This window comes from Aegilops tauschii, chromosome 4, assembly GCF_002575655.3.
Source record: "Aegilops tauschii subsp. strangulata cultivar AL8/78 chromosome 4, Aet v6.0, whole genome shotgun sequence".
NCBI lineage: Eukaryota > Viridiplantae > Streptophyta > Magnoliopsida > Poales > Poaceae > Aegilops > Aegilops tauschii.
In genome coordinates this window covers 410,841,658-410,863,849 of record NC_053038.3, presented here as the reverse complement: position 1 = coordinate 410,863,849, position 22,192 = coordinate 410,841,658, and the positions used below count along the sequence as shown (strand labels likewise).

General features: G+C 47.3%; 3 protein-coding genes across 7 annotated transcripts; all 3 read left to right on the top strand.

The window, feature by feature from the left end:
* The first annotated feature begins 5,808 nt into the window (after positions 1-5,808).
* LOC109778410 (peptidyl-prolyl cis-trans isomerase CYP59) lies at positions 5,809-8,235 on the top strand. Its single transcript, XM_020336965.3, has 2 exons — positions 5,809-6,018; positions 6,113-8,235. The coding sequence occupies exon 2, from the start codon at positions 6,345-6,347 to the stop codon at positions 7,794-7,796; it is 1,452 nt and encodes a 483-aa protein (XP_020192554.1). The 5' UTR covers positions 5,809-6,018; positions 6,113-6,344; the 3' UTR covers positions 7,797-8,235.
* Positions 8,236-9,440: 1,205 nt separating this feature from the next.
* LOC109775519 (uncharacterized) lies at positions 9,441-18,612 on the top strand. 5 transcript variants are annotated; one of them, XM_040387351.3, is made up of 11 exons: positions 9,441-9,853; positions 10,718-10,786; positions 14,393-14,488; positions 15,226-15,350; positions 15,430-15,625; positions 16,305-16,480; positions 16,768-16,897; positions 17,095-17,255; positions 17,742-17,809; positions 17,920-18,013; positions 18,133-18,612. In XM_040387351.3, the coding sequence occupies exons 1-11, from the start codon at positions 9,563-9,565 to the stop codon at positions 18,341-18,343; spliced, it is 1,617 nt and encodes a 538-aa protein (XP_040243285.1). In that variant the 5' UTR covers positions 9,441-9,562; the 3' UTR covers positions 18,344-18,612. The 5 variants fall into 5 exon arrangements, with proteins under 5 accessions (XP_040243285.1, XP_020189848.2, XP_040243287.1 ...); XM_020334259.4 differs by having other exon boundaries at positions 17,742-17,815; XM_040387353.2 differs by having other exon boundaries at positions 9,461-9,853; positions 10,598-10,786; positions 17,742-17,815.
* Positions 18,613-18,814: 202 nt separating this feature from the next.
* LOC141021346 (uncharacterized) lies at positions 18,815-21,169 on the top strand. The gene is made up of 5 exons (XM_073496852.1): positions 18,815-19,050; positions 19,128-19,177; positions 19,265-19,370; positions 19,455-19,513; positions 20,890-21,169. The coding sequence occupies exons 1-5, from the start codon at positions 18,910-18,912 to the stop codon at positions 20,942-20,944; spliced, it is 411 nt and encodes a 136-aa protein (XP_073352953.1). The 5' UTR covers positions 18,815-18,909; the 3' UTR covers positions 20,945-21,169.
* Positions 21,170-22,192: the final 1,023 nt, after the last annotated feature.

Here is a 22,192-nt window from a genome sequence, read left to right as displayed (position 1 = left end):
TATGATGGGCCGGATTAAAAGGAAAGGGATGACGAATATTTCCTTTACGAGGAAGCAAGACCCGGATTTGTAATTAACTTGTAAGAGAAGATAGACTAGTCCTACTCCTACTAGGACTCCACATGTAACCCGCCCCTCTAACTTATATAAGGAGGGGCAGGGCACCCCAAAGAGGGACAAGCAACAATCTCTAAGGCTAGACACAAAGAGCCGGCTTACCGGCGACTCTCTCATGAGCATAATGAGACCTAGCCTCAAACAGCATGTAGGGCTATTACCGGATGATGTTTCCCGGGGCCCGAAGCTGTCTAAACCCTTGTCTTGTGTGTTAAACCGCCCTGCGTCTCTCATCCCAATCAACCCCTCTCAAGCTAACACATAGATGCGCTGGCCTCGCGACTAAGTCCTGACACTAAGGACATCTGCCGTGACAATTCCACGACACCGGGTTAGTTCTAATCAAATCATACCAAAACCATATAAAACTATTGTAAACATGGCATGAATACTTCATAAATTATAGATACATTGGAGACGTATCAGAGGCCCCTACCTCCCCTTATATAGGTAAACGAGGGGTATGGTTACATGGCTTGTTGCCCAAGTTTTGCACTAATACATGTCTTATAGTACAAGTAAGAGGTCTCCTTCGAGAGGAGGCCCACTGTCATGGTGAGGGTCCTAGGCCGTGGTGGGGCCCCGTGGCAGGCCCATTGCAGGTCTTCCCGGTACGCAGACCACCCCCGGTGCAGCACGCCATCATTACCGCTAAAACTGAAGCCATTGCAATCAAAGACCTAACCAATACACCTAGACTATAGAACACACACGTAACATGGTCCCGGAATTCCTCTTTCTCCTGTCACCACCATAGCAGCCAACGGAACTGAGGAAACCCTGCCGACGCTGGAGTTCATGCACCCGCTCCCTTTTCTAACCGGGTCGCCTTAAGCGGCTGGGATTTCACGGGGTTGGGCAACGATAGAGGGCTACATCAAACCATGGTAATTCTATTGCCTAACTAAAAAGGAAATATGCATGCATATACACTCAAACAAGCCATAATACCACATGACCAGCCTTCGCATTTGGTGCATACCCGTGTAAGAGCATATACAACCGGAGTTGACAAATTCGGGCCCGTATACGTTCGTGCACATGTTCGGTCGCGTTCGCGGACAGTCATCGGTCACACATCAGAAGTCGGCCTCACAACTAGCTCCCTCAAATCCATACTAGTTTCATGCAACGTTAAATTACACACGTAGTTGAACACACATGTCATCGGGCTACCAAAAATTGACATCTTCTACTAACTACGAATGCAACGAGAAGAAGCTCATCCATGGCCACGCTTCCCCTTGCACTTTGATACATCTTCAATGTATCTATAATTTTTGATTGTTTAATGCTATTATATTATCTGTTTTGGATGTTTTATATGCATTAATATACTATTTTATATTATTTTTGGGACTAACCTATTAACCTAGAGCCCAGTGCCAGTTTCTGTTTTTTCCTTGTTTTTGAGTTTTGCAGAAAAGGAATACCAAACGGAGTCCAAATGAGCTCAAAATTTACGGTGATTTTTTATGGACCAGAAGAAGCCCCCGAAGCACAAGAGTTGGGCCAGAAGAGTCCCGAGTCAACGACAAGGGTGGAGGACGTGCCCACCCCCTAGGGCGCACCCCCTGCCTTGTCGCTGACCCGTGGACCCCCTTGATGTGAAACCGACGCCAAAAATTCCTATAAATTCAGAAACCCCCAGAAAGAAACGTAGGTTAGAAGTTCCGCCGCCGTAAGCCTCTGTAGCCACGAAAAATCAATCGGGAGCCCGTTTCGGCACCCTGTCGGAGGGGGAAACCATCACCGGTGGCCATCTTCATCATCCCGGCGGCCTCCATGACGAGGAGGGAGTAGTTCACCCTCGGGGCTGAGGGTATGTACCAGTAGCTATGTGTTTGATCTCTATCTCGTGTTCTTGATATGGCACAATCTTGATGTACCGCGAGCTTTGTTATTATTGTAGAATCATATGGTGTTTCTCCCCCCCTATCTTCTTGTGATGAATTGAGTTTTACCTTTGAGGTTTCACTATTATCGGATTGAATACTATTATGGATTTGAGAACACTTGATGTATGTCTTGAGTGGGATACCTATGGTGACAATGGCGTGTTCTATTGATTCACTTGATGTATGTTTTGGCACTCAACTCACGGATTCCCGATGTGACATTGGGGTAATCTACGCATATGGGTTGATGCACATTTTCGTCCTTGTTTCTCCGGTAGGAATCCTGGGGCACTCTTTGAGGTTCTTTATGTTGGATTGAATATTATGAATCTGAAGTTGTTTGATGCATATTGTATAATTGACCCACGGATACTTGTGGTGACATTGGAGTATCTAGGTGACATTAGGGTTGATTGATGTGTGTCATATGGTGTTATTTTACTATGAACTCTAGGGCTGTTTGTGACACTCATAGGAATAGCCCAACAGATTGATCGAAAAGAATAACTTTGAGGTGGTTTCGTACCCTACAAGAAATTTCATCTTATGTTCTCCGCGATAGGAACTTTGGAGTGACTTTTGTCGCATGTTGAGGGATTGTCATATGATCTAGTTATGTTATCATTGTTGAGAGAATTTGCACTAGTGAAAGTATGAACCCTAGGCCTTGTTTCCAAGCATTGCAATACCATTTTTGCTCACTTTTGTTACTAGTTACCTTATTGTTTTTATATTTTCAGATTATAAAAACCTATATCTACCATCCATATTACACTTGTATCACCATCTCTTCGCCAAACTAGTGCACCTATACAATGTACCATTATATTGGGTGTGTTGGGGACACAAGAGACTCTTTGTTATTTGATTGTAGGGTTGTTTGAGAGAGACCATCTTCATCCTACGCCTCCCACGGATTGATAAACCTTAGGTCATCCACTGAGGGAATTTTGCTACTCTCCTACAAAACTCTGCGCTTGGAAGCCCAACACGAGTCTACAAGAAGAAGGTTGCGTAGTAGACATCACACTTGCCGTCTTCGTTGCGGAAGTAGCAGTCAAAGACGCAAAATGGATCAGGGTGCATCTGCTCACTGGCGGAGCTGTCTGATACGTCGCCATTCTCCTCCTCCTCCTCCTCTTTCTCCTCCTCTTTGGGGGTAGTCCGGCCATGGCACAGACCCCTCGGCTTTGCTCCTTTGCTAGGACGCGTGCCATCCTCCTTTTCCACTTCTCGATGACTCGGGCATGGAGGGCTTCCTCATCCAAGGCGGCGTGCGACTCTGGCTCCACCTTGAGGGCTGCCGCGGCTTCCCGCGTCCTATGCCTCGCACGGCGGGCATGCTGCGTGACCTCAACGGATGGCCCGTAACACATGCTAACGTTGACCTCCAACTCGGAGCCCGACACGGTGGAGACGAGGCACTAGCAAAGGGATTGTGCTGCCCCCCCCCCCCCCCGAAGTTCTAGTTGATGGTCGTCGTGTTCGACGAGGTCTCGGTCACGTGCCTGAAGCCACTGTCCCCAATGGATCTAAGAACCATTTGTGCGTACACATCGGACTTCCGCATGATTGAGTCCGGCAGCGGTCGGGCGCACTCCTCTCGGGAGCGGAGGAGAGCCATGCAGACGACCATCTCCTCCTTGTCCCCGCATGGGACGAGGATTCAGTCGATGGATCGGAAGATCTCGGAGTCACATCCATTGATCGCCATGTCGGTGAAGGCCGGAATTCACCAAACAAGAGCTTCAGGATGAGGTGGAGTGGCTAGGGTTTGGTCCTGAATGTGGATAGGGACGAATATATGTGGAGTCGAGGTGGACCGCAGTGAGCCGGATCCTACGTGGTGGACCCATCCGGGCATCCCATATTCACCACACAAATGGGCTGGGTATGGGGGTTGACAGTCAACCCATACGTTTGGGATGCGTTTGTGTTGTCATTCTTGCCAAGGTTGTATGTTTTTTTTCAACCTACTCAAGTCCAAAACGTTGGGGCCCTGGTTGGGTGACTTTTTTCAAAAAAAAATTGTGTCTAAATACAATGTTTTCTGTAATGCTATTCAATGATGTTCGCTGAGGAGGGTGGCAAATCAAACGTTTTTATGGTAATTCATATTGTCACGAGGATGACAATTTTAGTTGGTAAACACGGCAAATCCTAGAAAAAATAAGATGAATTTGTCATACTTTTTTTTGATCTGGAACACCTTGCATTCCAATTACTTAGGACCAACCAAATCGGTGGTCACAGCACGACGTACATCGTCAGGGATATCCAAATACCAAATATGTTGGCCATCGGTGGAACCCTTTGAACCAAGAGAGGCCAGCACATGCGTTGGGGAGTTACAAGTCCTAGGGGGTACACAACACGATGATCTATGAAGCCGGTATTAAGCTGGAACTTCGCTTCCCGGAACAACACACCGAGAGGTCCACGATCGGCTGCATCAGTGGCTATATTCTGCTGCAGGACCAAGCAATCAGTTTCAAAAATAGTGTGGCCCATACCATGTTGCTCGACCAGACGGATCGCATGCAAAAATGTTTGGGCTTCAGCCTGCAGTGCGGATCCGAGATGGTTCAGCAGCCCTGAGGCGGCCAACGCCACATCTCCCTGAGCATCTCTTGCGATGACTCCCCAGCCCCCATGCCGAGGCATCAAAAGCAGCATCAAAGTTTAGCTTAATGAAGTCCAAAGGAGGGCGAGTCCATTTCTGCAGCACCGTTGATTTACCACCACTTTCCCGGCCCAGAAACTCACGCCATTCAGCAGTAGTGTAGCGAACCTTTGCTTCAAATGCATCCGCGGGCAACCTTTGCTGCTTATGATTAGCTTTATTGCGTTCAGACCACCATGCCCATAGAAAACAGATTGTATGCAGTGTCACCATTTCAGGTAGCCGGAACACAGCCAGTAGTAAGTCCCTTGCTGATTCGCAGCCCAGCAGCTTCTGCCTAGTATTCTCCAGGGAGCAACTTCTCCACATTCTCTTAACCTCCTTGCACCGCAGGAAGAGATGGGCGCCTTCCTTCGGTAGCTGACGGCAAACTACACACTTGTTGTCTAGCTCCACACCGATCCGCTCCACATTCCTAAGCAATGGATGGCTGTTATGGGCAAACCGCCATAGGAAATGATGTACTTTCGGAGGGCACTTGATTTTCCAAAGCTGCTGCCAAAAATTCTGCCCCACTGGATTGATGAGAGAGCTCTCTCCCTGCTGCCTGAACTTTTGGCTCTCTAGGAGGCTTGTGAAGACCCGGTAAGCCGACTTTACAGAGAATCTCCCCTTACTATCAAAATGCCAAGCCACAAAGTCATCATATTGTTCACAAATAGGGATCGACAAGATCACAACCGCATCCTTCGGAGAGAAAGTCTGACGAACAAGTTGGGCATCCCACTCATTCCTCTCCGGATCGCTGAGCTCATTCACGGTGGTAAGCAGGTGACTCCCTCCGAGTGTACCAGAGCGCCTAGTATCATCTGATGGGATCCAGGGGTCCTCCCAGATTTTGATATTACTTCCCGAACCCACACGCCATATCATGTCAGCTTTAACCACTTTCATTCTCGGTTAGGGATTCGTCATACTTGTCAAATAGACTTGTTATCGTCGGTCAACATAAATTATCATGCAAATCGTTCGCAGTTTACTTGCATCCCAACTGACGTTAGCTGGTTAAAATGGTCTCATGTTTCTAAAAAGAGAAAATTGAACACATGTTTTTTATTTTCTCAAAGTCGGTCTTTGGAGACCAACTCAGAGTACCAGCTCAGGTCGGTTCGTTGTAACCGCCTTGTTCAATGGCCGAACCTGATGGCTGACGCCTAACCCTGCCTCCTCTCTCCGCCCCCCGCCGCCGCCGCCGCCGCTTTCTTCCAATCCTCCGCTCTCCTCGTTCGCCCCCGCGGCGGCCGCGCCCAAGCGCCGACGGAAGGACCAATACGCTACGCTGAGCGTCTGCCGCGACGCCACCCTCCCGCGCAACGCAAGGTGCTTGCTCTCTTCCTTCACCCCCCTATCTCTCGTGTTGTCGAACAATACAATGAAACGGATTCATCTCTAATTCCGTTCGAACTCCTCGCAGGATTCGGGGGACCCGCAGAGCCTTTTGCATCTCGGCATTGCCATAATACCCGACTCCTAATAATCAGGCGAGGCGCGGACGGCGACTCTGGGTTACCCGCCGGCCGCCTGATCTACTCTGTCAACGGCCACACTCACCTCCGCGGCTCCGTCCTGGTACAGCTCGCTACCCGTGCGGTCGTCTCTCAGGTCGCTGCCCCATTACAGCCGGTGGCTAGGGGAGTACCGCGGATATGTCGGTCTTAATCGTCACCAGCGTGGGCGATCTCGTGGTGGATCTCCACACCGATCAGTGCCCCCGCACCACCTACAACTTCCTCAAGCTCTGCAAGATGAGGTACTACAACGGGTGCCTGTTCCACAAGGTGGCCAAGGATTTCGTGGCGCAGACCGGGGACCCGACCGGGACCGGCACCGGCGGCGATTCCATGTACAAGTTCCTCCACGGTGACCAGGCTCGGTTTTTCGACGACGAGATCCATCCGGAACTGAGGCACTCAAAGATTGGCACCGTTGCCATGGCGAGCGCCGGCAAAAACCGCAACGCCTCGCAGTTCTACATCACGCTGCGGGACGACGTGGAATACCTCCATGATAAGCACACCGTGTTTGGGATAGTTGCTGAAGGTGAAGGCCTTGACACACTGACGAAGATAAACGAATCATATGTTGATGGTGAAGGGAGACCTTTCAAGGACATAAGGATTAAACATACTTATGTGTTGTATGACCCTGACGATGATCCTGCCCAGCTTGCTGAACTTGTTCCTCCAAATTCTCCCATTGGAAAGCCGATCGACGAGATTGCAGAGGAGCGCTTAGAGGATACCTGGGTCCCTCTCGATGAAACAGTGGACCCTGTGCAGCTTGAGGAGATGATCCGCTCTAAAGAAGCACATACAAATGCCGTGATCCTTGCGAGTATTGGAGACATTCCAGACGCCGAGGTCAAGCCACCAGACAATGTCTTGTTTGTTTGTCAACTCAACCCAGTGACACAGGATGAGGATCTGTATACGATCTTTTCTCGTTTCGGAACCGTGACATCAGCTGAAACAATCTGTGACTACAAGACTGGTGACAGCCTGTGTTATGCTTTCATTGAGTTCGAGGCAAAGGAAGCCTGCGAGCGTGCACACAGAGATATGCAAAATTGTCTGATTGATGCTCGGAGGATTCATGTTGATTTTAGTCAGAGCGTTTCAAAGCTGTGGCGTCAGTTCAGACAGGGCACGCGGAATGCAAATAAAGATGGGTGCTTCAAGCGTCATGCCCCTGATTACCGAGCCCGAGATCTGGATAAGGGTGCTGAGAAGGAAAACAAGAACCGAGATTATGTTCTGAGAGATGAAAACACTCAGCGAGGTGGCAGTAACCGTCGAAGTTATGATTTAGTCTTTGATGAGGACGGTGCTAGTGCTGATAATAGGCAAGATTGTCGAAATGCTGATAGAAGAAAGATCCAGAAATTGGATGATTGGAGGTCAGAGGCATCACACAAGCGTGATCGTGATAGGACCAACAGGGATAGGAACAACAGGGAGAAACTCCATATTAGTGAGGAAGGGGGTCGGAGGCACGATGGCCACATCAGTTACCATGGATCTAGTGATCGAAGCTATAGTAGACGCAACAATAGTGACTATGGCAAGCACCAGAGCAAGAGCAGGCGTAGGGATGATTAAATATGAACGAAGAAGATCAGGAGCTTTTTTTGTTCTTGTTGTGCATGAACAAGATCAGAAGTTGATCGTTAGGACATGGATAATGTAAGAAGATGACCATAGAAGATATATTGGGCGATCTCCACAGGAGAAGCAGCAGAGTCGATACTGTGAGAGGCAGAGAAGTGGAGACTGTGGACACCGTGAGACGCAGATGCACGGGGCTGTATCCCCGTCAGTTTTCCTTATCTGATTTCTGGTGTACATTGAGTTTGTGGTGTCGCCTGTGATCCAAAAAATTGACACATATAGGAGTAGCTTATAATCGTTTGGTGATCTGACCATGGCTGAATATTTTGTTTTGAAGACTCGTATCAGCCTTTGTTCAGTGCCTGCCTTTGTTCTCTCATTGTTCTAACCTGCCTTATAAAATTTTGAAATAAGAGGATGGGTTTTGTTACCTGCTCCCTCCATTCCAATGAATAAAGATTTCCAAATCCAACTTTGATCGTAAATTAGATTAATAATATATATTTTTGTGACCTAAAATTATACCATTGAAAAGTTCATTCAAATATGAAGTCAACGGTATAGTTGTTTTCACATGCAACCCATGTTTGGTTGGTTGAATTGAAAGTTCTTTTGAATATGGCAATGCCAACTCCATCAATCCACCTGCCCTCCGCCACTGGCGTAATCGTCGACCCCCACGGCCAGCATCGCCAACCGCCCCTTGCGAATTGGTTGAATCGTCTCCACCACCCCGACCATCTCACTACCCCACTCCCCCTTTCGCACACCCATCAAAAACTCTGGCGGTCGTCGTCTGAAGTGTCGAGATGCTGCCACTCTACTCCCCTCCCCCCCCCCCCCCCCCCACATGTCATTTCATCGTTGGCTTGCCTAGTCGCCCCATGCAAATCTATTGAAACCCGAAGATTTCCCGGAAACTTAGAGCATCAAAACTCCCCCAACTAGCTATTGGGACTCCCCAATACCTAACCTGACCTATATAAGTCCCACTTGGCGGTGGCACGGCGAACGACAGCGATGGTGTGGAGGCCATTCGTGACGGGCGACAACGATGGCGCGACAGGTGGTGGTGGTGACATTCGCGGGTGATCGGTGGTGCCGTGGAGGGTGGGGGCGAAGGTCGCCGGCGATTGGTGGTGGCAGCGGTTGGCGGTGGATCGGTGGCGGCGATGACACGGAGGATGGTGGTGTCGGTTGTCGCCAGGGATGGTCCGACTGACGTGGCGCCTATTGTGCCTTGGATTGGGAGAAGCCCAACTCCCCTTCATTTAAAGGAAGATGGGCTTTCTTTTATCACCAATAATTTATTGGTGAAAAGGAAACTGTTGGAGCTTTTTTTTTCCCAAATGACAGGTGCGTGGCATTCCTGCTCTGGCGTTTTTCGATAACAATTTTAGTCACGCAAGGATGGCAAATTGCAGTGGCACATGGCAAATTTCTGTCAAAAAATAAACTTAAACACGAAAGCTGACATACTTGCCAACTAAAGTTATCGTCCTCGCATAACTAAATTTGTCATCGCAAATGTTTGGAGCATGTGCTCGTACGTCTGACACTTATTATTATTTTTTCCCAACTCCCAACGAGGAAGATGCTCTTAAAAACAGCAATTGCGATTTTCTAGTAGTCATATTGTGGTGCTAGTAGTTTCTAGTTTGAGTCGCGGTGTGAAAGCCAGAGGGCGTTGCGAGTTTCACCGCAACCGGACTCGTACAGGTCAGTTCGGGGTGCGCGGGCAGCCACCGCCCCGTTCAATGGCCGCCGCGCTTTACCTCCCGGCGAACCCAAATCCGACGCCCAACCCTACCTCGTCCCTCCGCCCTCCGCTGCCGCGGCCTTCCACTTCCGGCGAGCTCCACTTCCGTCCCCGCCCAGTGCCCCGTCGTGCCCGCGCTCGAACCCATCTCCCCGCCGCGTTCGGGAGGCGACCGCCCGCGGCGGCTGCGGCCGAGCGCGGAGGGAAGGACTACTACGCCACGCTGAACGTCCGGCGCGACGCCACCCTGAAGGAGGTCAAGAGCGCCTACCGCACCCTCGCGCGCAAGGTACTGCTCTCGTCCTTCCTCTCCCATGCCTCTCTCGGCTGCTAGCTGCTGCTATTTTTGCTACATGCCGTCCAGTTTGCCTGTCTGTAATTATATGATTGTACAGAGACTAGGAAGTAAGAGAGATGATGTGGTATGATTGAGTTGAGCCACTTGCATAATTCTCCGGTGCCAGCCTGGGAAATTATAAGCATGTGAATCAATTTCACTACTTTGATCTTGTATTAAAAATGTGGTAACATTGCAGAAAGCTGGGTCGTGGCGACAGTACTGCAAAACATGAGCATTTTCTGACTTGTTGGGATGCGGCCTGGTAAAAAAGCAGCTCTCATAAAGATTGGTAGTAGAGGTGACAGAATTAATTAGTAGTAATTCACTGGCGACGAACTAGGGCTAGTGTCCAGCGTTGTGGGTAAGGCAGGTGTAAATTAAGCTTCACACGATGACTGCATCAATAATGCACCATAAATGAAGTAATATGTTAGAGATGTTCTACCCTTCACGGGATTCTGCAAAGCTATACTAAATGTAATTTGCAACTAATTTTTTTGGTTTCGTCCTAATTTTCAAATGCATTCAGCTTTGTTAAAAGGAATGCTTGGAGAAAGATACTGGGTTTTAGCAATTTGTAAGATGATAATCCTGCATATTTGTGCTCTTTGTGTTGAAGATTACCGAGCTATACATATGTAGTGCAGTTTACAAATTAAATCCCAATTGTGCATTTTTGGGTGTTCTCTTCAGGTAGACCCTACTCGTATTTATCAAATGGGGTGTTGATTTCCAAGATTCCACCCATGTATAGGTGTTGCTGGAGCTACAGACCGTGAAGAAAACACTTTCTTGGTTTGTTTTGTATTTCAGTACCACCCGGATATGAACAAGAGCCCTGGGGCAGAAGAAAAATTTAAGGAGATAAGTGCTGCATACGAGGTATCGTCTGCTCTCTGGTCTCTGCTGAAGTTATTCTTTGCATCTTGGATATGCTGAGTGTTAGACTATTATACCAAGATTTAGTTATTATTTTACTCTCGTAGTAAAGTGACCCATTTTTTTCCACCATGCTGCACTTTATGTGCGCTGTAGCCTGATGAAGTTATTCTCTGCATCTTGGAGATATGCTATACTGGAATAGTTGCAGCAATTTCATGAAGCCGCTTAAAAACCTACTCCCTCCGTTCCTAAATATTGTCTTTTTAGAGATTTCAAATGGACTACCACATACGGATGTATATAGACATATTTTAGAGTGTAGATTCACTCATTTTGCTCCGTATGTAGTCACTTGTTGAAATCTCTAGAAAGACAAATATTTAGGAACGGAGGGAGTATTACTTACAATGTGTTATGACCGGCATATTAGGGGCTTAGCCCAGTGGGCTGTGGCTCAAGTTATCTTATCGTTATTAGGGGCTTAGCCCAATTATCTTATCGTTATTAGGGTTGTTTGCTTAGGAGTCAAGTAAACCTCTCTATATAAGGAGAGGAGATGTATCAATCTAATCAAGCAAGAAGCAATCAGCATTTGGTCGGCTTCCCTTAGGGAGCCGGGCTTAGCCCAATTATCTTATCGTTATTAGGGTTGTTTGCTTAGGAGTCAAGTAAACCTCTCTATATAAGGAGAGGAGATGTATCAATCTAATCAAGCAAGAAGCAATCAGCATTTGCTCGGCTTCCCTTAGGGAGCCGGGAGACCTAACCCTAGCCGCCTCTTGCGCCGCCACCGCCTCTTCTCCACCACGCAAGGACGACGCCCAGCCGCCGGCCGCCGCGCCCTCGACCTCGTCTTCCTCCTTCTTTCCCCTACAATCTCCGCCCTAGAACCGGCAGAACCCTAGCTCCTAACACATTGGTATCAGGTAGCTCAGTTCCGATCATGTCTTCGCTGCCGCCCATCCCGTCGCTTCCGCTGCCGACCATCACCACCGCGCCGCTGGCCTTCTCCACCGCGCCGCTGCCCTCCCCGTCCGTGCCGCTGGTCGCATCCTCCGGCGCCGCCACCACCCAGATGACGGCGCCCTCCACCACACCATCGGCCGCCGTCTACTCCCCGGCGGAGATCACCGGGATCCTCAACGATCTCGTCACCGTCGTCCAGGGGATACGACTATACCTAGCCGGCCCCTACGGGTCGCCGCCGCCCTTGCCGCCGGCCGCCGCGACCGGGCCAGCCGCCCTGCCGTGGTATTCGGCACCTGCGGCGCCGACCTGGCCTCTACACCACCACCGGCCGCTTCAGCCGCCGCCCGCCGCCGCGCCCCAATGGCCGCAGTGGCCGGGGCCGGCCCTCGCCGCGTCACCCACGCCACCCGGGTCCTCGCCGCCACCGCCCTGGCAGCCGCCGCACCCCGGGGCCACCGCGACGCTGGTCGGGCCGCTGTAGCCCTCGCTGTAGCTACAGCCAGCCTCCGCCACCGACCCGATCTGGCCACAATGGCCGGCCGCGGCCATCGCCGTGCCCGCCGCCTCCGCCGTTTCCAGGTAGCAGCAGCTGCCGCTGCCGGCGCCTCCGCCGCCCAGCACCGAGCTGATTACAACCGCGCCGGCGGGCGTGCCGATTCAGCAAGTGCGGTTCCCGCCCTCGCCGTCCCAGCTTCCGGCCTGGTTGGCCGGGACGTCACCGCCGCCAGTCTACACCATGGCCGCGGACCAGCCGGCGCCCTCCCTGTCGTACGACGGGCCCTCCGGCTCCGTGGGTTTCCACGCTGGCTTCGACGGGCCACCGCTTTCCTGCGGACCACCTGTGCACAACGGACTAACGCCATCCTCTTCGCTGCTCCGTACCGCCAAGCCATACACTCACGGCGGTCCTGCTCAGACACCGCCGCGCTTCGCCAAGCTCGCCTTCGCCACCTATGACGGCGCCGAGGACCCCCTCAACTGGCTCAACCAGTGCGAGCAGTTCTTCCGGGGGCAACGGACGCTCGCGTTGGACCGCACCTGGCTCGCCTCTTATCACCTCCGCGGCGCCGCACAGACGTGGTACTACGCTCTCGAGCAGGACGAGGGCGGCATGCCCCCATCGGAGCGTTTTCGCGAGTTCTGCCTCCTTCGATTCGGACTACCGATACGTGGGAGCCGGCTGGCGGAGTTGGGCCGCCTTCCCTTCACCTTTACGGTGCAGGACTACACCGACCGCTTTCAGGCCATGGCGTGCCACGCGTCCGGCGTGACGGCTCACCAGCGGGCCGAACTCTTCGTCGGCGGTATGCCAGATCATATCCGCGTGGACGTCGAGCTGCAGGAACCCCAGGACCTCCAGACGGCCATGTACTACGCCCGCGCGTTCGAGCGCCGTGCGGTGGCCATCCAGCAGGCATCACCGTCCCGGGCCGCCGGGCCGCCACCCTGGCCGGATGTTCCCGCGCAGGGTCGGCCTGCTCAGGCTTCCGCGACACCCCTTGCCGCGACCGCGGCGCGCCCGTTCCGCCGGCTCACCTCGGCCGAGCTACTCGAGCGTCGCCGCCAAGGGTTGTGCTTCAACTGCGACGAGACCTAAATGCCCGGCCACGTCTGCCCCCGACTCTTCTACCTGGAGGCTGCAGACTACATTGAGGAGGACGCCGTCGCCGTCGGGCTCGGCGACCTGGCCGCTCCAGCTGTCGCGGAGGTGTTTGACGCTGGTTGATCACCTCGAGGAGTTCAGCAAGCGCTTCCCCGCCTTACAGCTCGAGGACGAGCTGTTTGTGCAGGCGGGGAGAAGTGTTATGACCGGCATATTAGGGGCTTAGCCCAGTGGGCTGTGGCCCAAGTTATCTTATCGTTATTAGGGCCTTAGCCCAATTATCTTATCGTTATTAGGGTCGTTTGCTTAGGAGTCAAGTAAACCTCTCTATGTAAGGAGAGGAGATGTATCAATCTAATCAAACAAGAAGCAATCAGTATTTGCTCGGCTTCCCTTAGGGAGCCGGGAGACCTAACCCTAGCCGCCTCTTGCGCCGCCGCCGCCTCTTCTCCACCACGCAAGGACGGCGCCCAGCCGCCGGCCGCCGCGCCCTCGACCTCGTCTTCCTCCTTCTTTCCCCTACAATCTCCGCCCTAGAACCGGCAGAACCCTAGCTCCTAACACAATGCTATGTTTTTCTGTGTCTCTGTTGTTTTCTTTTACTATGCAGATGTACTTTAAAAAAAAATCCTTTATCTGCTAGCTGAAACTTGATGTAAAGAGGGCCAGTTTGAAACTATTCTTAACCTTTAATTTGTGCGCGTATCCTTGTTAGTTACTACACTGCTAATCCACTGTGTCAAGGGGTTCACACTTAACGGTGATCCTTGTACTTACTGGTTCCTTGTTTATCAACAACATCACTGAATCAAAATCAAGTAATATACTACTCCCTCCGCCCATAATATAAGAGCGTTTTTGACACTAGTGTAGTGTCAAAAACACTCTTATATTATGGGACGGAGGGAGTATATTATAGTTGTGCTGTAGTTAAAGAGTCTTAGATGACCATATACTTCCAAACTGTGATGTTTGACAATGTTATCAAATGACTACGCTTTTATGTGATTCACTTATGCTATAGCCTCTTTTAGGTTCTGTCGGACAAAGAGAAAAGATCTTTGTATGATCGGTTTGGAGAAACAGGACTTCATGCAGATTATGGAGGTGGAGATTTCGGTGCACATGGGGTATTTACTTATTCAAAGCATGATGGTTTTGCTTTCAATCAGATATTTTCCTAATTTAGGGTATAAGTTTATTTTCTAGTACTCGATTTTGTTTTGTCTTGCTAATTATATTCTTCAACTTACACCAACAATTGTTGTCTAAATTGGATTTCATGTTTCACAATTAATATAAGAATAGTCAGATAGGTTCGATCGTGAAATTATTATGGGCTGAACTGTAAAAATGTTTCTCACTTAACCCTCTGCGTACATTCTATATTCCCTATCATATACATTGGCATGTGATTCTCAATTTTTCTGAAGGACTAGCTGAACTATGCTATAATTGCATTAACAGCTGAAGTAAACAAACTAGAGACTTTTTTTTACAGAGAACTGTAGAGGAGACCCTGAAAGTATATATATTATTAATAATGAAAAGGATTTACAGGATATGTACAATAGTATTTACAAGAGACCCGTGGAAAGAATATACAGATAAACGCCAAGTAAAAATCTAACTGAAAAAGTAAGCTAGAGAATCTATCCAACAAAGTACAAAGTTATCTGTAGGATGCAATGCAATGAAGAAAAAACAACAGCAGCAGCATGCAATTCTCATTTACGCATGATAAACTTGCAAATAGTTGTATGTTGTGTGCATCTTGCATCCTAACTAACAAGCCACTTAACATGGAAGGTCTCAGTCGAATAAAGTTAATGTAACATGATCTTCAGCCTTTTGTATTCTTTTGCAGGTTGATCCATATGAACTCTTCAATGCATTTTTTGGCAGTTCTAACAAGTTCTTTGGAGATAGCATGGGTCCAGGGCGATTTCATTACAGTTCAAATGTCAAGGATAACAGGGCACTTGATATTCGGTAAACAATTTAAGCCTCGCATTAGAGTGGGGAAAATTAATTCTTGGATAGCTGTTTACACCCTTTTTCTGTATTGCAGCTATGATCTTCTCCTTCCTTTTGAAGAATCAATCCTTGGAGGAAAACGGGAGATCAGTATTTCTAGACATGAAACCTGCGGCGCTTGCCATGGATCTGGAGCTAAATCTAGCAATAGCATAACAGAATGTACACAATGCAGAGGTCAAGGCAGGTCGATGAAATCTCAGAGGACACCTTTTGGTATAGTATCTCAGGTGACCTAGATGTGCTACTGGAATGCTGTGTTTTCTGTCATTGTGTAACTTGTGCTTAATACTGGCTTACTGAGTTCACTATATGGCTTTTGCAAATTCAGTGCACCTTTATTAGAGCCTACAATACACAAATTGTCTGTTAAATGAAGTTGTCTCTCTGGAATTTTGTTTTCTGTTGGATCACCACTCACCACGGTTACCTGTGGAGTTCATTGAATATGGGAGTTACTTGTGGAATCTGTATTTCATTAAATATGGGAGAAGAGATATCATATTGTAGAAAACCACTGTATATCAAGTGTTAGATTCTGCTCAGTTAACTAGCCTGGTATTTATTTATTTTTGAAACAACGAGCCACCTCATTGATTTCCATTATAGAAACCGCCAGCAGTTTTACGAAAACATAAACCCATTAACTAGCCTGGGATACTCTTGTCTTCTGGACATGCATAACAACAAAGTCTTGCATGCAATAAATTTTATAAATGTTGATATGTCATAATCCATCATTCGGTGCATTTACCACATATGTAGTCTGTTTATCACTGTTTACTATTGTTCATGTCTAGCATGCTTAGCTTAGTCCTCTCTTTCCTGAAGTTCAGAATAATACACTTTAGTTATTATCTTTTGCTGTATGACCCTTTAGTTACTATCTGTGTCTGTTACATTCTGCAGATATCTTCTTGCTTAAATTGTGATGGCAGTGGGAAGATAATTACTGAACATTGCCCAAGCTGTGATGGTTCAGGCAAAGTCCAAGTTGAGCGAAGTATACAAGTAGACATACCTGGAGGTATTGAGGATGGCTCAGCCATTCGAATTACCGGAGGAGGTAGTGTTGATAAGCAAAGGCAAGCACTGGACAATTAATACATAATTATGTAAATTCATGAACCCTTTATGTAGTTTTCACATGTTTAATTTAAACTGTAACTTGGTCAAAGCTAGGCCTAGGCTGTCCATACTGTAATTTCTATCAATTGGCAAAGTGCTCATAATTATTAATTGGTATATATTAAGTATAGTAACACAGTCTGGATGAAACAATACTCACATTTCAGTAAAGTTGATTAGGATCCACTTACTGCGAAAACATATTATGATTATTATTGTTATCCATTTCTATCTTATCACGCAGGGGTGTAAGTGGTGACTTGTATATATTTGTTTGTGTTGAAGAAAAACAAGGCATCCACAGAGAAGGTCTCGATTTGTGCTCGGATGTCACGATTGATTGCACTGATGCAATTTTAGGAACTACAGTGAAGGTGAGCTGCCAAAACTCAATGGCTCAGAACTTTTTTGGACGTGTAATCTTTGTTCTCAAATTAGATCACACAAAACTTACGTGTTGTCTTAGTGAAGCATTTTCTTTTGTTAATTCCATCACGTTGCAAACATTCTCGTTTTGTGCTAGAAAGGCTCCCACTTAAGCTTAATCAAGAAAGCAATCTTGTTATTGCAGGTTGAGACAATAGAGGGATTGAGGGATCTTTATATTCCCCCTGGAACTCAGCCTGGGGAGAAGTTGAAGATTGTGCAACTGGGAGCTCGGGACATTAAGAGACCTAACCATAGAGGAGACCACAACTTTGTGATAAAGGTGAAGATCCCGAAGAATATCAGGTGTGAATTGCCAGTGTTTTCTAACAGCACGCGAGCTGCCGACAAATGTTGTTTTTACACTCTGATGAGTTGATCTTTAGCTATTGCCGGAATCGTCACTTATCCAAAAGTTTTAAAAACTACTCCCTCTGTCCCATAATATAAGAACGTTTTTGACACTACACTAGTGTACAAAACGCTCATATATTATGGCACGGAGGGAGTAGTTGATTTCTTGTTCAAAGAGTGAACCAAATTGGACATGCTTGATTCAGGGCTCAACAGCCAACAGCAATCACATGACTTCATATTTTCATCTGACCTGTCCTGTCATCCTTTTGTGTTTGCTCTCTGTGGCATTACTGGTTGGCAACTGTAAGTGTGCTGCTACTCGTAGTGGTCTTCAGGGGCTGAACTGGAAACAGTAGCATTGCTTGTTAGTTTTTATAGTGTTAACACCATAGTCACTTTTGTTGTGTTACTTTCTCATTGTGTTTATTTATGCAGTGACCAGGCACGTTCACTTGTTGAAGATCTTGCTGCATTAAAGGGAACTCGGGGCATTTCAGTTCCTGGTGATGGTACATCGTACTGTTCCTGAGTTGATTGTAGTTAGCATCTTATGCATGCATATACATAACATAATTAACAAGACTTTTTGCTTCCTAACTTTTGGCTTAATCAGAAACTATAGATCAAGGAAACTTGAGAAACAGAAGCCATCATTCTTCCGCAGGGAAGAAATCATCGTTTTGGGGGTCCGTCAGGAATCTGTTCAGGTACATATTATATTTTATTAGTATTGTAGTTCATTTTTGTTCGAATAAGCATCCCCTAGTTCTGTTGAATTATAGTTCATTTTTGCCCGAATTTAACAATGTTATTCATACCATGCCAGGGGTGAAGAAGGGGATCAGAGATTTGCTTCGATCAGTGCACAACCTGTTATTCCACGGTGGACTTATCAACGCGGAGTTCATCGTGCTGCCCCATTGTTAGAAGGATGCTTCATGATCACAACATTCATCTTCCTGATATGCAGAACGGGCAAATTCAGGTTTCGCCTGAAGGGGGATGATCGCACAAGTAAAGCTGAAGATGGAGAGTGAATTTCGGTAGCATTGTTTGTTGGATGTTAATAGTGTAATGGATCGGAATCCGGTTGCACAAATCTGTTTCTCGGGCGATCATATTGTTTGCGCCCCGCCAATTTTGTTATTGTGTGGGAAGCCGGGAAGAAGCAGGGGCCAGAGTAACATCAGTGAACATAGAACAGCACATTTTGTGCTAGTTTTCTAGACAGGTGCTCATGACTTGAACAGGTTACAGTATGTGATTGAAAATGCCTACAATTTTAAAGAAGCCGTTGTCTCAAAAATGGAACACGTTACATGCAAAAGGGATTGCAATATGTTTACATGCAAAAGGGAACACGTTACATGCAAATGCGGTTGAAGTTTTTAAAACATGTTTCAAATATTGCAAAGAGATTGAAATATGGTACTAGCATCTGTAATGCGTTCCACTTGATTGGTTGGATGTTTCAAATATTGCAAAGAGATTGAAATATGGTACTAGCATCTGTAATGCGTTCCACTTGATTGGTTGGACTCCACACGGGGCAGAGACAGACACCACCGCATTCGTCGCACCGTCCGCTACCGCTGCCGACCGGATGGATCCAACACCCGCCATGCGTCCGCTCCACCGGATTCAGCGGCGGCGGATCCCCGCGGCCTGCAGCTTCCTCCTGCTCCTCCTCGCTCTCCTCATCTCCCCCACCGCCGCCGCCAAGTCCTCTGGCCGCCCCATCACCGTACGTCTCCTCCCCTGACCTTTCCCCAAGCTTCTCCCTGCCTCCCACCCGTCTCACCCTCCAATTCCGTGTTGCAGGACAAGGAGATCCGCGAGAACAAGGCCGCCTGCTACACCGACGTCGAGAAGTACGTGCCCGCTGTGTGTGCTGCTCGCGCTCGATGGGGATGCATCTGATGTTGTTTCTGACGGCTGTTTCTCTTGGCTCCGCGCAGCGGGCTGTGGGGATTCGCGTGCAGGTCGTCCACCACGGAGAAGGAGAATTGCGTGCTGCGCTGCCTCTCGCCGGAGTGCTACAACCTCATATATGGCGGCGATCCGGTGAGTGGAGGCGCGGTGTGGAAGGCTGCTTCTGTGATGTTTGCTTTGAATTCTGATGAAGTGATTTTTACTGTGTTGTGGCAGCTTGAGGAAGGGGAGCTAGACTATGTCCGCAGCCATGAGTACAAGTACTGCATGCACAAGTAAGACAGCAGGAAATATAGGGAATATTTAGCTTCAGTGTTTCTGGATTTACACTGAATTGTACTATCTACGTAGCATTCGTAAAGGTTTGCATTGTTGTGCTCTCTGTTTGGGTGTAGAGTGTGGAAAAGGAACAAAATAATTTTTGAGTAATGTCTCCTGTCAGATGGTGTATTTAGGAGAGGGTGGGAAGAAGTCTCATAGACAAGTAGAGTTCTTAGCAATTCTCACCACATTCCAATTTCGTATAACTATATCTTTTCATGTAGTTCCTTATGAAGGACAGTCTTAGTTATATGTTTAGCGTCTAGTGATTAGACTTCATGTACTTATGGTGGAACAGTTAGTTATGGCCTGTGTTAAAACTTAAAAGCCTGACCATGAAGCCTGTCATAACATGTCAGCCAAATGGATAATTCAGTAAGGGAGATTACGTTGCACCCATCTCATATCTTTTACTGCATGCTGTCTGTTTAAGTGATAGTTGAGCAAGGGAGATTACATTGCGCCAAATAACGCTCACAAACAGCAAGCACAGCAGCACTCAGGACATTTTATTCCTACCAAGCAAATCATTATGTTAGTCTGCTCAAGTGTCATCACTCATCACCCACATTCCCAACCTCCATGATCTGCAGTAGAACAAAGGTTCAGTCCTTATGTATTCTACTCAGCTGTCTCTTGGATTCTATGCTCTACATTACTGTGTGTTTAATTTTGACAACTCACAACTCAACTCATCCTAATGTGGGCTAGTATAACTGTTCATCAAGGGTAACCTGCTGGGTCCATTGGGTTTCTAATTCTTGATGCTATATCTCGCAGTTTTACTTCTCCAGAACAAAAAAGAAAACATTAGTTACTGGTGCTCCTCACACTGTAAATACCTGTACTTCCCAGAATATCACTTTGACTCCCATGATCATTTGTTATTTACTGAGAAACTACATCCAGAAAAAGAAAACAGAAATCACTTTATTTCGGACTGAGGTGTTTTGGATAATTTACATTAGAGTTTACATGCTGCCACTTTTATTATTCAGTTTGTTGTATAGGTCTGAAAAAATAATCTCAGTTTTATACTGTAATGAACCTAACCTGTATCCATATTGTCATTGCATCATTTTTTACTAGTTGATCATTGACTCTCTGGCATTTTAGTTTTTTTTCCTCAAATACGCACAGCATGCGTATCATATATTAAAGATAGAAGATGGGTAAAGAAAGAGCCCAATCCACCGTGGATGTTACATTCAAACTTTCACACCCACACTCGCCACTCCACTCCACCTAATATAGAAGATGGCATTTTAGTTTGGTTAGCTGCTCTTGCTCCGTCGCCCCAACTTGTGTTTTTTGTTTCTGTTCTTTTCAGGGTATCCCTTGGAGAAAGCTTGGATGGTGTGAAGGGTTCCTTCAGCTATTCATGAAGGATTTATACTTTCTGCCAATGAAGTGAACAGAGAAACATTCTCCAAGTCTGCTGTAAACAGTAAACTGTAACGTTTCCTAACATATGGTGTATCCTTATGTTGCATTACGCAGTAGGTATATTTGTATGAAATTCTTAGTCAGCAATCCAACATATATCTTTCCAGTGTTATCATTTCATGCTGGAAAATTTAGTATCTAACAGTAGCTCTTATCCGGGAAAATTGTGTCAAGTTATTCCTGTGTTTCCACTGTCATCTCTCTCTGACTTAATAATAGAGATCCAAAGATAACAAAACAAGTCAGATATGCAAATATAATAAGGTACTATAGGGAAACCATATTTAAGATTCATTGAGATCAGTGTTAGTGTTAGATAGACAACAGAATTGAAGCTTCAGTTGACACAAACATTACAAAGGAAAGGGTTCAACAAGAAAGAAGCACCCAGAACAACAATCTCCTGAAGTTCATGTCAACATTCAGGTTTTACTGCTAATGTCAGCAAACACATCACTTGGGGGCTGTTTGGTTTCTAGCCACACTTTACCACACATTGCCACGCCTCATATTAGGTGGGTGTTTGATTCTAAGCCACACCTTATGCAATATTCTTTTTGTGAAAAATAACCATATGTCATGCACACAAAAAGTGTGGCAAGATTTCTCGACCGACAGCCCCTTGCATTGTCAGATAATAAGTGCTCAGTCAAGAGGAGAGGCTCATGATAATTGTTGCCACTAATGAGAAGCTTGGGAGGCATATTTGACAATCATGCAAGCATGCTTTCAGAATCAGTACGAGGCACATCTCTCAATCCAGAGAAGTAGCTGAGTCAAAAGCTTCAATATTCTGCCGATTCTTTTTTTCTGTTTAACTCTGCGATTGTGACAAGTGGGAAAAACCATTCGGCTGGTCCACTCTTTGGAAACAGCGTAGCTGCCGTCATGTAGGATCAGTCAACTTCACAAAGAGGTGCCTCGGCCTCATTATGTGTCGGCAATATTTTGCTCTCGGTTGACTTCAGGTGCAGAGTTACCCAGTTGGGTAGCCTCTACATTGATGGATCTTGGAAGGTGTTTAATTCGTCAGAGATGGTGTGAAGCTGAACGACTCCGCCATGGTTGCTGGCATTGTGTCAGTGTCAATGGATGAGTCTTGCAGGCTCAGTTCAGCCATTTTTTTGGATATGAAGATAAACAAGGGCTCCATTTTGAGTTTGCGAAGTTATGCTGGTTTTGGTGGA